This window comes from Drosophila gunungcola, unplaced genomic scaffold, assembly GCF_025200985.1.
Source record: "Drosophila gunungcola strain Sukarami unplaced genomic scaffold, Dgunungcola_SK_2 000001F, whole genome shotgun sequence".
Classification (NCBI taxonomy): domain Eukaryota; kingdom Metazoa; phylum Arthropoda; class Insecta; order Diptera; family Drosophilidae; genus Drosophila; species Drosophila gunungcola.
In genome coordinates, this window is record NW_026453197.1 from 15737756 (window position 1) to 15755549 (window position 17794).

General features: G+C 38.6%; 3 protein-coding genes across 9 annotated transcripts in view; 2 read left to right on the forward strand and 1 right to left on the reverse strand.

Moving 5' to 3' along the window:
• LOC128262132 (lachesin) overlaps positions 1–5165 on the forward strand; it is a 44875-nt gene extending 39710 nt beyond the window's left edge. For both annotated transcript variants that reach the window (XM_052996216.1, XM_052996217.1), the window contains one exon: positions 2751–5165. In XM_052996216.1, coding sequence (XP_052852176.1) covers positions 2751–3511 — 761 coding nt within the window. In that variant the 3' untranslated portion in view covers positions 3512–5165. The remainder of the gene's footprint in view (positions 1–2750) is intronic.
• The window catches only part of LOC128262150 (ras suppressor protein 1), a 122686-nt gene that overhangs the window by 87517 nt on the left and 17375 nt on the right, over positions 1–17794 (forward strand). The window lies entirely within an intron of this gene.
• On the reverse strand, positions 9240–17381 carry LOC128262136 (uncharacterized). Of its 6 annotated transcripts, XR_008268319.1 has the most exons (7): positions 16773–17381; positions 14295–14670; positions 13528–13643; positions 12948–13469; positions 11495–11654; positions 9888–9964; positions 9240–9382 (listed from the first exon to the last, which is right to left on the reverse strand). XR_008268319.1 is itself a non-coding variant. In XM_052996226.1 (6 exons), exons 1-6 carry the CDS (start codon positions 17088–17090, stop codon positions 10658–10660), a joined length of 1551 nt encoding a protein of 516 aa, XP_052852186.1. In that variant the 5' UTR covers positions 17091–17381; the 3' UTR covers positions 10562–10657. The 6 variants fall into 6 exon arrangements, 5 of the variants coding, with proteins under 5 accessions (XP_052852186.1, XP_052852187.1, XP_052852188.1 ...); XM_052996226.1 differs by lacking the exons at positions 9240–9382; positions 9888–9964 and adding an exon at positions 10562–10716; XM_052996227.1 differs by lacking the exons at positions 9240–9382; positions 9888–9964 and adding an exon at positions 10810–11099.

Here is a 17794-nt window from a genome sequence, read left to right on the forward strand (position 1 = left end):
CAGAGATGAAGAATTTTAGATGCAATTATTAGAATAATTTTTGCAGGGGGTTTCAAATAGCTGATGCGGGCAAGGGAAGTTATAAAATTTCAAAACCAAATTCTTTATCCTAAACATCTAAATAAAATAATAATTGATTAAGAAAAAAGGAAATATCAACTTAATGGGTTTTTTAAAGTGTTATTTAATCGCTTATAAAATATTTATTATTGTTTTTCGATCACAACTTAATTTTTAATTAATTTATAAAGTATGCTATGAATTCCCGATTAAGAATATATTGTATAAGCCATTAAAAAATATTTAAAAGCCCTAGTTTCTAAAGCACACCCAATTAGCATGGTTTTTTAAAGGGGAATTCCTTGGCTAAAATAAAAATCTGACCTGGATCCTAAGAGCAATAATGTATAACATATTTTTTCATTGCTACTATTCATAGCAACATACTGAAAGCTTTTTTTTAATACCGACCTAAACATTTTCCGGTCGTGTGACTTCCACTTTGGTAACTTTTATGTCCATTTAGTAACATATATGGATAATAAAACCAAATATGTGCTAACGACGCAAGAAATATGGATTTTATTTGCATGCCGAAAAGAGAGAAAAAGAAATATTGTTGGCACTCAATATTTTATTCAACTGCATTCAAAACAAACGGCAAGCAAAGTATGCCGCAAAATGCCATTGGGAAATGCTTTTTTTGATTGATTGTCGATTGGCAGCTTCGACGTTGATTTCTCTGCGAATCCTCGCTGCTTATTAATAAAATATCAAAAAGGTACGCCGGGGCCAGGCCAAAAGGCAGAATCAAAACAAAAATCGGGACAAAACGGAAATATTTATTGGCTCACATCAAATGAAATATGCCATCAAAATGGTCTGGCTGTCGGGATGACACCTTTTCACTGTGCTCTCAGTCAAGCGTAAATGCGGGCATTGACTGTCTGCTTCCTCTGACTCTTTTACCCGGCCTTAATCTATATTCCGCTGACATCAATCAAATGCCAAGGGGAATAGATGGCACTTTTTGCTTTGCCTTTAAGCAGGCAGATGTAGGTAAACAATCAGAGTGATGCTGGAATCCATATGTGGGTCGGAACTTAAGGGATTTCCTCCGGAGCAACACTTTTGAAGTGGGCTTATCAACCGATTGGATTCCCAAACCGATTCGCTCCCATCTGACACTTAGCCTAATGATTTTAGATGGTTTTTTGTATAAATATTTCAGCTTTAGCTTGTACGATTTCCCAATTTCTTTACGTAGACAATTCAATTTCGCGTTTGGTCTGCCAACCCCCCTGCCATTGTACGCATCTATCACTTTATATTTATGACTCTGACTGACCATTCAGAGCCTAGGGAATGCGCTCTTAAAGCCCACTTTGTGGTTATTTATGGGGTCAGCCGACGAGAAGTCAAACGCCAAAGATTAAAAACGGGTAAAATATATTTAATAGCCCCCGCAGGTCCAACCCATGACAGTGGGCTGTACCCCGAGAAATAAACCCGAAAGAGGTTAAAAATTAGAAGCATAATGATGGATTGACGCAATTAGTGAGTGATTTTTCAAGTGGACCTGTTATTACTTTGCCACCAGCTCCGATTTCGACAGACTTTTTTCCCCGTTCTCAACCACTGTCCCTGCCGTAGAGTCGTATATCCGATATTGACGTGCGGTCAACAAAGTGCGTTCAATGACGTGCATAAAAACCAACAGCAGCAGAAACAGCCACAAAGACACTCAATCAGCCGGAGACTGTGGGCTGTGGGTGGGGCAAATGGAAAGGGGCGGAGGAAGTACCGTGAAATATGGCCAAGTAATCGCTGTCCAATGCCTTGACGATATAAAGAAGTACAACGACGTTATAAAACGGTGCAATGCGCTGGTAAATATGTGTATAAAAAAAACTGTGAAAAGGACAACTGCGGGAGGTCAACAAGCGGAATGAAGTAGGTGGATCAAGTGTTATAGATTAATATCGCAGTGAAACTACAGGGCGTCCTTTTAAAAGAATTATTTTATGTTTGTGTAAAGTAAAGTAATGTACATTTTGCAAGTCAATCATATTTACAATTGTTTGTTTTTTGTGCAATAAGAAATATCTTCAAATAGAAACATAGTCTTTGAGCCAGTGTTTTTAATTTACACAAGATTAAACATTTGTAAGCCAATAATAAACTTTTTCTTTGCAAATGAAAATCATATAAAATCGTATAACGAAGCTTATATACATTTCATTTGAAATTCAGTAAAAAAAAATCTATTTGTTGTATTTAGTTATTTATTAATACAAATAAACTACCCCAATTTTAAAATTTACAAGAAATGAATGTCAAATTAAAAACTCATAAAACCAGCAAAAGCCCTTTAATAAAGACCAAAGCCATTAATGCGATGGATGCTTTAAGCTGGGGACACAAAATCAATGATTAAACCAGCAAAGTAACCCTCCCGTGCACACAATAAACTATTAAGTGCACAGCATACTTTCCGGCAGGGAAGAGCAATTTACTTTAATGCCACCCGAAATCCATATCCCATATCCCACTCCATGGCACTCCACCAATCCCCATCCCCTCGTCTCGTCTCTTCTCGTCTCATCCTGACCAGACCCCTTGATGATAATGTATCCAGTGCCAATTTGGTATTCGCCGAACGCACAAAATAAATGAAAACATAAACCCGACTAACCAAAAAACTGATTACTACATGCTGTCCCCCTCGTTTTCTCCCTCTTTCCCCGCAGGCAACCATGCTGGGAACAATGGCGATAGCAATCAAACGCCCGTGCGTAATCCGCCCGGAGCATTTCACAATTCTGCAGGCTCACTGGCGCAGCATAATCTACTTGCTAAAATAATGCTCGGCATTAAAACGCAATCATTTGGGATTTTCAAACGTTTATCGAGTTCTTTGCCAACGGCGACGGCGGCGGCGGTGGTGCAGGGCTGGCCGTGGCTGTCGACGTTATCGCTGGTCTCGCCAAGTCGGTGGCGTATGAGTAATATGGAAAGCCAGCCGAACTCACCGGAGACCATTGTCAACAACGATACAGGCATGGGCGCTGGAAGCTGGGTGAGCAGAGGCCATTGCGGGAACAACAACAACAACAACATCACAACGAACAGCCCACAAATGTGGGCGCGGCAATTGCGCATATTTCACATTGCTCATACGCCGTGTGGCGCGTCAACGCAGCACTCGAAACGCCAACGCCTATGCGAACGCCAGTGGCAATGGCTGTGGAAATGGAAGTGGCAACGTCAATGGCAGTGGCAGTGGCAGTGGCCAATGCTCATTTGCATAGTAATATTGGCTGGCTGTTTTGTTCGGTGGTGGCTCCCAATGCTGCTGCATTTTATCGGTCGCCACATCGGAACATTTTCTATTAGCGCGGCGCATAGGCAACATTTAATGTGCCCGTTTTGGGCCACCCGTGGCAATAAGGTTGTCGCCCAAAACCCCTCCCCATTCGCAATGCTCTGCCCCTGGAAGTTTTCAAGATGAAATCAAATAATTGCAAAGGCAAAAGAAACTCATTTAGGGCACAAGCAGCTTGAAGAATGAAATCAAACCTTGGCCAGACGAGGACAAGGATTGGGATGAATAGAGGCCAGAGGCGGAAGTCCAGACAACTGCAGCGGTGGAATATACATACAAACACGCATGGGGTTTGACATATAATAGTTATGTTTATACTAGAGCGTAAAATGAAAATCATGTTTGGGACAAGCTGGCCAAAAGCGACAGCTGATGTGCAGCAAGAAATGAGAGCTGCATCCGACATTTAGCAAACGATGTGGCTTCGGTATCTTTGGCTAGTGTGACTAACAAAATGTAATGTACCTATGAGTATCAAATTTCAAATATCAAATGTCTTCATTAATAACCTTTTTTTTGGCTTTTGATTGTAAAAATAAAAATGTTTTCAACAAAATTTAAATGAATCTTCAGCGAATACAACATCAGAATTTTAATTGAGAAATATACAATATTTAACTTTCTTAAAATTCATTAAATAAATAACACTTAATCTTAGGTTTACGTTCAGGACACACACGTTTAAAGCCACATCTGATTACAAAATTTTGTATTATGTATAAACCATAATAGTTCCAATTAAATGGAAATAAATTAATTATATTCCACAGAAAAAATGCAAAACAGAAACGGTTAGAAGTGGAAAAAACGGTTAATCAAATTTGCATTTAGATGAAAGTATTTACGCATACTCGTACATAGCGAATTTACATAGTAAATTTAGCAGAATTATAAAAAAAAAAAAATAAATAAAAAAAAAGTGTGAGCCACAACATAGCAAAGCAAAAAAGTGTTGGATTAATTAATTTATTGGATATAATGTTAATACTAAATACACAAATGAAATTTATTGGCCCATGTCTTATCAAAAAAAATGAAGCTGTTAACAATATGTTTATTTAATTAATATGATTTTGATTGCATTTAATTTGTTTCACTTAAAGTCATTTATGGGCAAAAATAACATGAAATGGTTATTAAGTTCCATAAAAATCATATTAAATTTAATTACCTTTATTTCTCTTGTTTTTATCTTTTTATTGAGAATTTTTTTAGAGCATTTGTATACTCCTCTCAAATGTAAATATTTCAATAGTATAAGGGTTAATAAGTATTAAATGAATTTAATGAAACTTCGCTGTACATATGAAAGAAAACTATATGTGTAAACTCCGACTAAATTTATTTATATCTAAGGCTCTTAGGGCTTACAGGGCCCTGTTTAATAAATAAAATAAGATATACAAAATTATTAAAAGTGCTTTAGTTTTCATTTGTAAATAAATCAACCACATAAATTTATACAAGTTGAAATGAATGTTAACGCGTTAATGAAATAAAGTATATATATAGATGTAGGTCGAAACAAAAAAAAAGCAAACCAAAAAACACATCTAAAACTTGCAGTTAATATATGATCAGACCTATTTATTTAAGCCTACTTAAGAAGCTCAGAAAGAATAACTATAGATACGAAAAATTATACATAACTCATAAGTTAGTTATAACATATAAATATATGTATTGAGCTCTATATATGTGAATAAGTGGCATATCTATGTGACGTATTTGTATGTAAATTTACGCAACAGTTTACAGCAAAAATAAAACCAAAAAAACAAGCCCAGCCCACTTTATTATAATTCCCTTTCAAGGACAAAAGGCAATGAAAACAACCAGCTCCCGGGTAACACAAGTAACCAAGCAGAATAATTAAATAAAATGCAGCTGGTAAATACAGGCCTGGATTCAAAGCAGAAAAGGTAGCAAAGTATATTTTTAACACTGAATAATTGCTAATTAAAATATACATCAACAAATCCTATAGGTATGCAAAAATTATGAATTTTAAAAACGAAGGCCACAATTAGTCCACTCCTGAAAAAATTCCTAATTGCCCCCACATTCAAAAAATTAAGAAAAAAAGAAAAGAAATACAAAGGATTACAACAGAAGCAAGGCCACAATGAAAGAAAACGAATGTAAATGCCTACACATGCATAGACTTTATTTAAAACCAGGCCAAACCGATTTTCCCCTTTTTTTCGGTTTTTGTTGCAGCATGTTTATAGGGATTGTTGCAGCTTCTTGTGCCTCTGTGGAAATTGTTGCGGCTGCCATTGAAATGCCGTCGTGTGGAAATGAGCGAAATTTCCAAGCAATTAGCAATGGAAGAATAAGCGACGTATTGTCGTCATTTTCAACCCGTTCCCAGTTTTTCCGGCTGACAGTGCGTATGAGCATTGCAATTTCGATGAATAAAGTAACTTAGGCTGGAGTGAGTACTTCGGTCTTTTCTAGAGATTCTGACCTTGGTTGATTTTAAAATCGTTTAAATCAATTATCAATCTTTATTAACTATTCATAAGTTTGCTTGTTATCAGAGCGAAAAATAATTGAATTGCCTAGTCTTAAAGTTTATGATATTTTTGTGATGCACTATTTATATTTAATATTTTGCCAAATGGAACACAAGATAGCGAATCAGTGTATAGCAAAAACAAATGTGCATATGAACTAAAAGAAACCATGGCTCTCGTACAACAAAGGGTGGCTAAAAAGGTGTTGGTAACAAAGTTGTCAGAGTTACTCGCTCCCTTTTGTCTTCCACGGGGCTTCTGCAAATGGAACAATCCTGGGACGAATGCATGTGGAAAATTCAATTTGTAAAGTGCATAAAAGTAGCGTCAGCCGAGGCAGACCAAAAACGACGGGGTATGAAGTGGTGGAGTCATATGTGCGGCAGCTCGACGCTAAGGGTATTTGTTGTTAAACAAAGGCGGCAGCTACTATTCCCAGCCATGGGTATAACCCTACTCCGCTCCACTCCAGCCGGGAGCTGTTTACACACACTGCCATAACAAGGACGGCTGCGGACTCCAAGTTGCAGTGGCATAAACGAGAATGCAGCACAAGCATTGTAATTAAATCTGCGTCAACATAAACGTTGCCTGCTGCGAAGAGGGTGAAAGCAAAAATGGCCGAGGAGGAACAAATGTCGACGACATTTTTCCGCGCACGTGCCTGTGAACGGCCATGTGTTTGTTTGTCTTTCAGGTTGCTCACTTGTTGGCCCAGACGAGTAAACATGTGGATGGGCCTGGAAATCTGGCCAGGCTCTATCAAAGATAGGTAAGGTCATAGCGGCTTAATTCACAGGAAGCCAGCTGCATATCTCATTCATTGGTTTGGTAATTACAGCAACGTGAAGGTAATATAAAAAGAAAAATGTTAAGTTCTATCTCATTTCCAAAATGTGAAATGATATTTAAGATGTAAAACTCCAAATTCAAGAGAAAATCAAATTTACTCACTCCAAAAATTGGCTTTAATTACAACCAAAAATAAAAGTTGCTTAAAAAACTAAGTTTAACAACCAAACATTTGAATTTACAGCCTGCAAATAGCGGCACTTAAGCTCTATAACTGTACTTGCATAAACTACGGCCAATAATTGTAAAAAGCGCAGCGCATATTAAAAATATGAAAAGAACGAAGAAATATAATACCAGTCTCAGCCACTTCTCCTTCACATCCATCTTCCTTGAGCTATGTTTATTATCATTGGGCCTGCACGCATATTTGCGGCAATTAAGTCAGACCAGTATCGCATAAATCAAGCAAACGCCCCATTGCGCCCACCATTTCCCCCGGACCGCCCGCCAGACCTGATTTGCTTCGATTAGACAAACGATAAATATCCATGGCTGGTGCCTTTTCCCACTCGAGTGTTTTTATGTCTTAGAAGGGTTAGCTGCCCTGCCCGAGTTTATTAAGCTGTATAATATTTTGACAAAGGTCTGGGGCGTGAGGATGAGGGCAATTACCAGGTCCAGGCAATGTGAGTGGTAAACCAACAAGAGGAATCGGACGAGTAATGGCCGGATGAAGGGCATAACTTAACGTTCGCCAGTGTTGACGCTCACATCCTTGGGCGGCCACTTATCATAACGCTCGAACGTCTCTGGAGCGACACGCACATGCGCCGGCAATTATGCTAAAAGCGTTGAATTTATAGTTTCCCACACTCAGTGTCAGCGAGTGTTGGGCCTTTGAGCGTTTTTAACATGGCTCAGCCTGTCCGCATTGGCCACTAAATAAATGGCTTTTAGAGCACGCGTTAATGATGTTGATTGTGGCCCAGGGAGCTCCGCCCACCTGCGATTCATCCTCCGATTTCATGTTTTATGCTTTATAACCACGGCGACGAAAGGGGGCAGACTGCACGTTCCTGTTGGTCTCTGTCCGGTCTACTTTTATGATGATAGATGGCCCGGCCTCCCCTATTCGCTATCTCACCGGTGCCTGTTGTCAAAAAGGATTTAATGCCATATTTATTAGAGGTGTAAATGCATATAAACAAGTGTGTGTGTGTGTGGGACAGCCAGGTGGGCGCATCCTTTGGCCGCAAAAACTTTGTTAATGGATAGTCCGGTATCATTTGAAAAGGAATGGAAAAAATTCCAGATCATAGCACAGTCCATAAAAAGATGATAAATTTGGGCTTTTAAAATGTTGAATTTATTTTTAATTTTAAATTTGTTTAAACCTTTATGAATTTCGCATTACAGTATCAGTGCTATTACAGAAATCCGTGCAGTATTGGTGGCATTTAATTTTTGTATTTTTCTAATACCATTTGCTGTTTTATAGAATTTTAGTTTTAAATAAAAGAACGAAAAAAACGTAGGAAAGAGACTTAAAAATATAAGTATAATACCAATTGGAATTCTCTCGACTAAACACACAGGAAAGACCACCCCTGGGCAGGAGAATAATACAAAACATTCTGCACTTAAAATGCAAAGTGGGCATAAAACCGAAACTAACAAATAAAAATTGCAAAAAAATTAAAGTGTTGGCAAAGCGTTGCATGCTCCCCAGCTTCCCAGTGAATGAGAATGAATGAAAAATAAAGTAAAACAAAAAAAAACTGAAGAAAAAAACGTTTGCAGGCCAAACTCATCACTCAAAGGCTTGTGCCATGCCCACTCTCCTTCCCGCTCAGTCTGGGCAACAAAAAATCCACATAACCAATCCGGCGCAAAGAGAGCGGAGGCGGGAATCGGGGCAGACCAGCAAAATGGTTTAAAACTCAATTAAAGTTTTAGCCGCAAAATAAATGCAAAACCGACGACGGCAGCGTCGACAGAAGGAAAAAATACTCAAACACAACAAGCAAAAAACAAACAAAACAAAAAATAACAACGATTTGGGAATACCCGAAAATGACCTCCTGATTGGTGAAATACTCTTACCCAATTTTTTCAGTGTAAATATACTTGCATTCCAGTTATGACACAAAACATAAACATGAAAACAAAACCAATTGCTTCAATTTGTTTAAACTCATAAAATCTCTTGTTTTTCGAAACATTATATTTAAAAGAATCTTTATTTGCTTAATCTATATTTATGTTAAGTTAAAGCCATTATATAATTTATATACCCAACAAAAAAGATTTTTGGTTGCTTTTTAAAAAAGTTTGTTATCTTTCTTCCCTAACAACTAAGTAATTACTATCTTAAGTATAACTTTAAAATAAGATGGCTTAAGTGTTTTCCCATGTAGGACAAAGATTAAGCCTTGAAACAATTAGTTAAACAATTATTAGTTTTTTTTTAAGGCACACGTTTAATTATAGTAAAAAAACAAAAGTTTCAGCAATTCAAATGCTAATAACAATTCAATGAAAACTTATTTCAAATTTCGGATTCAGTTAGAGAAACCATTTTCGCATTCTTCGCTTGGCGAAACCTTTCAAAGTGCGAGCCATCAGCGCTTGCCACGCCCACCGGAATGGCCGCCTCCTCCTCTAACCATGGCACTTTTGATGGCTGTAATTCAAATGAAAATTACACAAATGAATTGAATTTCCGAAAAATGCAGCACCAGCAGCAGCAGCGAAGAAACTTTGATGAGCCCCGGATCTGTTTTTTTTTTTTTTTGGAACGGTCGTAATGATTGTGTGTGGGTTCTAGTGGGCTGGAGTGCGAGTGTTTGTTTGTTTGTTTGTTTGCGATTAGTTTACGCGCCCCTGGTGCCAGAATGCCTTTGGCCACGGGCTGCACCTCGTTTGACTCGCTGTCGATTGGAGTGCAGTTGGGCTAACGAGTTGCTCGAGAGTTTCACGGCAAATGGATTTGGGTTGGGTTTTGGGTTTGGGTTTGCGTTTGGAATTTAATGGCGCATTCTGGCCGCACGCCGCCTCTACCGCAAGAGTTTAAATTTGTTTTATTGGAGCGTGAAATCGGGTTTTGTTTTTAATTTTGTTGTGTTCGTAAGAGCACTGCTGGAGGTAGAATGAGTATCGTTTTCAAATAGCCCCCAAAGTATACTTACCCACGGCACAAAAAATATTCCCCGCACTGAAGGGAATCTGAGAATCTGCTGTTAGCACAGATACAATCGCCAGGCACCTAATTTGAATGCAGAGATTTCATTAAAATTAAGGCATTTAAGTGGTCGACGGGCATTAAAATGGAATGTCCCGAATGCGGCAATGTGTTAATGACTCATTACACATGCAACACCACCAAATGGACGATTCGGGCAACGGCAAAACTTTTGCCACAATTTGTGGAACGCGAATGTGGCTAAAATGCGGCAAAACATAAAGTTGAATTATGCAATAAAAATAATGCAATAATAGTTAAACTGGCACATGCCCCACAAAAACCCCAAACATGGGTAGAGAAAATGAGAAATTGAGGCTTCACATGAGAATAGTGCATGTCATTACTTTAAGGCCTTGAATGCAACAAACCTATATTTTAAAAAACCTCACATGCTAAGTTGTTAAATTAAATTAGTACTTGAAAAACTGAGCTAGTATAAAATATACAATAGTGATGGGATTCTTTAACTTTAAAGGTGGAGATTCAGTTTTTTTTTTATATTTACCAAATTTAATAATACATCTATTTATAATATCCTAAGCAAATATTTGGATATTTTCAGCAACTAAAATGTTTCGAAGAAAAACTGAAAATGAGGAAGAACTCTTTATTTATTTAGTATACCTTACATGACATTGAACTAAAAAATTTTCACAATTTTAACACACAGAGTTCCGATTGTTGGGTTAAATGATTAAATGAGGCACAACATATCTAGTAACGATACTGAAAACTGGGATCCGAACCATAGACAATGCACCCACATGGATAACCTGTAAGAGGTGTTCAACAAAAGTTAACATATAGAATAAATAAGCAATGGATGACAGTTATTAAAAGACTGACAATTAATTAATACACGTTCATAGGTATATATTTGACATTTATTTGTGACACCAACAGATTATAAGTATTTTATTAAGAGATATTTGTACAAGTCTTATGTTAGAAATTCATTCGCTTGCGTTTGGTAAATATAATATGCAGTATAATCTTTTTGAAATAATAATATCGAAACGGCTTAGTATTTCAGTGTGTCATCAATTGAAATCGTGTAAGGGATTGGGTGTTATTGTGGCCAACAACCGGCTAAATTTCTAGCTACCAAACAAGGGGAATCGGGTCCAAACTACTTGGCCAATGCTGTTTATGGCCACTGTATTGTGTACAATTTTGGAAGCATGAAAAAAACATTGGTTGTTAAAAATATTTCACTTGGATTAATTGAGCACACATATATGTAGTTAGGCATAGAAGAAAAAGAGTTATTGAGTAGAAAAGAAGTAGAAACTTTGTCTCAGCCTTAGGGGCTTACATCTGAAACGAAAGAGAGTTGATAGATAAAAGACGGACTGCATTTATGTACAAGCTCGATCGGGTCGAAAATAAATACGGCAAGTAAATTCATGGGTATATCGAGAAGGGGCTCAAGATGGCCCTCGGTAAATTCATATAGTAACAGCACACAGACATTCACAACAAGCTTTTAATCATTATCGTAGCGCTCAGATGCCATCACCCAATGCACAAAATTGCAACACTTGAACTTGCCTCGCGGTTTGCACTGCAGATGCTCTTTGATGTACTGGCAGGGGCACTGGAACTGTCCGCAGTGGCGTCCCGGCTCCAGGGGCGTCACGTCCACCAGACCCCTCAGGGCCTCCATGCCCCAGCGGGATCCGTAGCGCAGGAACAGCTGCATGCCGCGCTCCTGCGGAGATTCAGATTTGGGGGAGATCGGGGGGGTGAGTCACGGGGCAAACAGATAGGGTGCAGGATGATGGTGCGGGTGCGTCGGGTTAGGAACGTGGGGGTAATGGCAATCGAATGAGGCATGAGATTAGTGCATCAATGTTAAAGTCCAAGGCTACTACTGCATACTTTCCGGCAGCAGCCGATATTTCACTCCAATAACATACATAAGAAACTATTAAAGAGACAATAACTTAAAAAAAAGAGGCCTAACATTAAATTCAATAAGTTAAAATACCTAATCAAATACTTTTTTTTTTATTTTACATTGTTGTTAGAATTTTATAACAACAAATACATATCTTACTTTAAAGAAATTAGGACTCAATTTCTATAGCCTTTTAAAATGTAAACTTAAAATAAGAGACTCTTAAGTAACAGAAATTTCTAACACCAATTCAAAGTTTTAATTTTTTAACAGTAATCTATTTTAATTCAGACTAGGGGTAACGGTGTGCAATCTATAAAAAACGTATAAAAAGAGAAAAAAAATATTTTTAGTTTCAGTAATCGCTTAGTTCTTTAAATTACGTTGCAATTAAAAAGAATATACATTATATTTAATACAGGAAAATCAACACATTATAATTATTTGCATTTTCATCAACATCGAAATAATAAAATTATATTGTAAAATAAATTTCGCTTTTATCGATTTAAGTAGTATAAGAACACTAGCAATATTTGTGACAAGCACTTAAAGTAGTGCAATGCTAATATAGCTGAGCAAAAGCTTGTGTCAGATAGCTAAGAAAAAAGGTTAATTAATAAAGTAAACACTTTTGTTTTCGCTAAAATATTTAATAGATTCTCGGCAATCTAGGAGAGGGAATATTTCGAGGATTACATGTCAGGGATTAGAGCCAGCAGCCCATGCAGTTGATGCCGCAGCAGTGGCGGTGCTGCAGGCTGATCTTGATCTTGTTGCGCAACAACTCCTCCTCGTATTGGCACGGGCAGATGGACGACTGCAGATGGCGGGGCGTCTCGTGGACGCCGGCCTCCTGGACGGTCCAATCCAGACGGCGGCGCAGGAAGTCCTTGCCCCAGCGCTGCAGGTAGCTCAGAAACAGCTCCTGGGCCACGGCCTAAAGAGAGCAGGTTAGACATTGGATCATGAGGGGCGTGAGTGAGAGAAAGGCGTGGTTTGGGCTGGCGAGTGCGATCCCAGGAAGATGGAGATGAAGTCAACTACCCCTACTTAGGAACAACCCCCTCCGAAAAGTAAGTAAGTGTGAAATATCATGCTCACCTGCTTGCGAGGCATTCGCACCGGTTGGCTGCCCTGGATGACAATGTCGTTGAGGTCAATGTCCAGCTTCGCCTCCCAGCCCGCCTTGATGGCATCGCCTCCGGTCTGCTCCGTGTGCTCCAGGAACTCGTTCAGGAAACTCACGCACTGCGTGGCATCGAAGTACATGAAGCACAGGTTGACCTTGTGGCACGAAATGCGACCCCGGTCGTCCAGCACCAGCAGGATCTTGTGCCGCATCAGCTGACGATTCACTCGGGCCAGGCACTTTTCAAGGCCGCGCGACAGGCGCAGCTTCACCCACATGCACACGAAAATAGCCGCCGCATTTAGGAAGAGCCAGCCCACGCCAAGGGCGAACAATGCCACGCCCTGCAGACCGGAGAAAAGAAGGGCCAGCAGAACGGCGAAGGCGAAGAGGATCCAGCACACCAGGATCCGCTTGTAGCAAATGTTGTACACGGTGAAGCGGTAGTCGTTCACCAGCGTCTCCATCGCATTCACGTAATCCTCCACCGTGAGCTGTGTGATTTGGGACGTTTGTTAAAATATTGTAATCAGGATTGAAACTCCATCTTACCGTCAGGCCCTGAGCCATCAGCTCCTCGGGCACCAGTTCCGGCCGGAATATGGCAGGCGTTATCCATGGCCACTTCGTGTTGGCCGGCAGAAGTGTGACAATAACATCGCCATTTGCTGTCGGAAAAGATAACTTTGATGTATAAGAACCCTAATCTCACATAATTTAACAACACTTTTAAAAGTTTACTATTTAATCTTACTTATTACATAATCAAATTTACTATCACTCTTGTGTGACAATTATTTTATCTACCATCAAGTAGTGCTGAATAAAATAATTATTGTAAATCAAAATTAGAATTATTCAATTTTTCAATGCAGAGAAAAAAGTTTTAGTGCAATAGTATTTTAAAAAATAAGAACTTTTTACACATATATTTTGACATAAATTATAATTTATTCTTTATAAATTTATTTTCGTTTTTATCGTGCTGCAATTTATTGCTAGCTTCAACACATTTAACACTAGGGAAATTCATATGACAATTTAAATAAAAATGCATGTTTGTAGTAAATTAGAGGTAAATAAAAAAATGCACATATAATGCACATCGTATAATACGATTCTGGTTCATTAACCTAAATATTTAATGAGCGGTGAAAACGCAATGACAAAAACATAAACAATACTCCCATTATTTCAAAATATTAAGTATTTTAGTTTTGACTAGAATTTCACTTAAAGCCTTAAAAAAAATGTATTAAACAGACTTAATGTTTCTGAACAATTTCTTCCCTAAGAACAGCTCCGTAATATTTACTCACCGAATCCTTCGCGGATGCGACCCGTTGACAGCTCGATTGTGCGCATCCCGGATCCCTGATCCGCCGGCTGGCCAATTCCAGTGCCGTTGGCGCCGCCTCCATTATGATGGTGGCCAGAAGATGCCGCTGCAACCGGGGATGGGGAGGGGGCAGCGGTGGCTTTTTGGTTTATTAGCTGCGCGGGATGTCGGGCCGGGCCAGATGCAGAAGTACTTGAACTTGCACTTGCACTTGCACTGCCGGATGCACTCAGATTAACGTGCGTGCTCTCGGTTGTCAAAACAGCGGGTGCCACATCCGGCAAGGGGGCCTGGGTTTGGGCTTGAGCCTTCACTTCGCCCGGTGTGGCAGCTGTGGCCGAGGAAACGGCCGGGCGCTGCGAAATGGCAACAATAATGGGTTAATAACAATGCAATGGTCTTGCCCTTAAGACGGCCATAGCCCCAGGGGTCAGCCGATGGCCAGGCACCAAGACAATTATGCAAATTGTCAAGGAAAATCAATTTTATTGATTTCTGCTCTGGCTTTTAAAGCTCACAAAGGTAGTCAGAATCGGCATAAACGTATAAACTATAACTATAAGCTTAAGCAAAATCGCAAAACGAACTGAAAACAATTTCGGGCAGGGAACGTGCTCAGTTGACACAAATAGTTTTGTGAAGGCAATCCACTGGCTTTAAAAAGCGCCTGCCATTAAAAAGCCAAATGTGATTTGTTCAGCTTAGAAGGAAATACTCACGTTGATTTAATTCTTAAACGCACAATGTTAGCATCAGAAGTTTCTGAAGTATGCAGTTTGACAATCTCTTTAGATAAGCAAACCAAATACAGATAATTTTTGGAAATTTAATATTCATAATTAAGTAAGCTCTAATGCAAACTAAAAAAGACTGATAGTTTAGGTAAACACTGTAACAAAAGATAAGTTGGAATAATATTGCTGGTATTTAGTCAACTAACAATCGTGCCTTAATCTAAACTAAATGTAACTGACTGTGACTAATGTCGCTTTTAACCTAAGCTAAAAAACGTAAACAAGTAGACAAGTGAATAAAGCAATTGCATGACTAGCGCATTAAATATAAGATTCTCCTGTAGCACCAGGATAGTTATACTTGTAGAAAGAATAAACAAATAAATAAAATACAAAATAATGCTTAATTCACTAAATATCGAAATTAACCTTATTTTTTCGAAAGTATTCTTTAGAAACATCATCGTATACCAATCAAATTAAACTGAAATTCTGTCAGATAATAAACATTCTCGAAATGAAAGTGTCAGGGTTGTGTGAAGTACCCGAAGGCCACAGCCTGTTGACAAGCACCGAAGTGAGCGAATATAAAATATACACAGATAAATGATAAATATTTACGACAAAAAAGCAAATTACCAGCATGGCAGGTGAAATATTTCAAGTTGGCATCGGAATACACATTTTGTTTACATTTTCTTACTGAAGGAGTCTTGTATGAGTCGTGATGTAAATAAAAAAAATTATAATACTGCAAAGAATTTTAATAAAAGAATATTATTCGCACATCGACTGAACGAACTCGGAAAAAACACCCAAATATCTGGCCTGTTATGTGTTTACATTTTTTGTATAGAACTTTTGTGACATGTTGGCAAGCAACCAATCCGAAAAACATCGCAAGTAAAGGTAAGTTGAGTCGAGTTTTTCACCGGATGGGACCCGTTTCAGATTCAACTCTCAGCTGGACCCAAACTTAATTTGTCATGCGTGCAACGTTCCGAAATCCAGCCAAAGAAAGTTAAGAACCAAAACTACTTCACATAACAACTCCATTAAGCGGCATCAGCAAAACTACAGTAAACATACTTAAATGAGGGAAGAAATCAAAAATATCGGAGAAAGGGGATTTCCATTTTAATGTGAAACTTTGAAGCAAGTACCAACGAAAAGTTAATCACTCAGTCGATAATATTATGAATACTAAAATCATTATAATTTGGTGTAAAAAACCAATACAACAACTTTTTTAATAATGTCTGAGTTACAGTCAATTTCATGCTTATTGAATAAATACAATTGTGGTTTAAGTAATTCGATTCTCCTACAAACATTCAAAAATAATTGATTATTCCACTTATGTTAGAAAATCTACCTGTGAAGCGTCGCTAAGAGGTACTTTCGACTTTTTTATTTATTATTATTTATTTGTTTGTTCTCAAGAAAAGTCGATTAAAATTTTTACCAGATTTTTTAAGCAAAAGTTGTGTTTATTCTCTGTTAAAATGTCTAAGGCTTCTTAACTCCTTTATTGGAAATGTTAATTTCAACTATTTCGAGAGTTTCCTGTACCGCCAAACGGGTGTGAGAGCGAGAGGTCTAACAAGGGCCTGACTTGCATTGGAATGCGTTTTGTTGCGTTGGGTCACGTAAAAGCGAGAGGGAGTCAGAGAGAGAGATGGAGAGAAACAGGGAAAGAGAGTGAGAAATAGTGAGTAAGTTACCTGGACAGGTGTTGTTGTTGTCGCGGGACTGCGTGAGCGCGCCCGCCTGTTGTTGTTGCTACTAACCACCGACGGCGGCGGTGGCAGAGTTAACTTGTTTTGTTGTAGCTGCTGCTGTTGTTGTTGTTGTTGTTGTGATGGCTGTGTGGCATTGTCGTCGTTACTGTTATTGTTTTTTTCACCGCTATCCGCCTCGTCGTCGAATTTAACCCAATTTTTGGGCGTCTGCTTGTCGTCATCGTTTCCATTGAGGGAAACGTCCTCCAAAGGATGACTTTGCGCCGGCGCCTCTGATTTTTTAATTTTTTCCTCCTCCATTGCGAATGCGCGTTTAACTTAAACGATGCGCGTGCTTGGAATGAACGGTTTTTATATTTTTTTAAGGTGAGCGTGTGATTTGGCTAATGCAACTGCGTTTTGTTTTCGCGTTTTCCATATATTTTGTTACATAACCTCAATATGAATTCACACTTCAGTTGCGCCGCTGCCTTTTATCGAGTTGGTAATTGTTGTTTTTGTTTCGCTGTCTTTTTTTCCCAGCTGCACAACCCGCCGCTTACGTGTTGGCCGCTCGCGAGTTCACGTCGAACTGCCGCCGCTGCCGCGCCCAGCAACAAAAACAAAACAGCGTTAAAAAAAACCCACACCATCGCACACTCAAGCTGGCAGCAGCAAAAAAAGTATGGCTCAGAGCGGAAAGCTCGGCTCAAAGGCGCGCTCAGTCCGCGTTCCACTGCGAAACGTAGCGCTCTGCAAGCTCACCTGTTGCCGAGCTTTCCCGCTTTCACACTCTGAAAAATAATTCAAGTTTTATATGTTTCATAAAAAAATGGCAACCTTAAAAACAATGTAAAAAACCTTTATAAGGTAGAAAAAACAAATAGTTTTCTAGGTATATTTTGAATATTTACTCTAAGATGAATATTAAAATTTGTTTCTTAGAAGATTTTAGAATTATTACTTTACCAAAATTAAAAAATCCAATTGATCTTTAAGAACCTTAAGTTTCTCTCTATGTAATT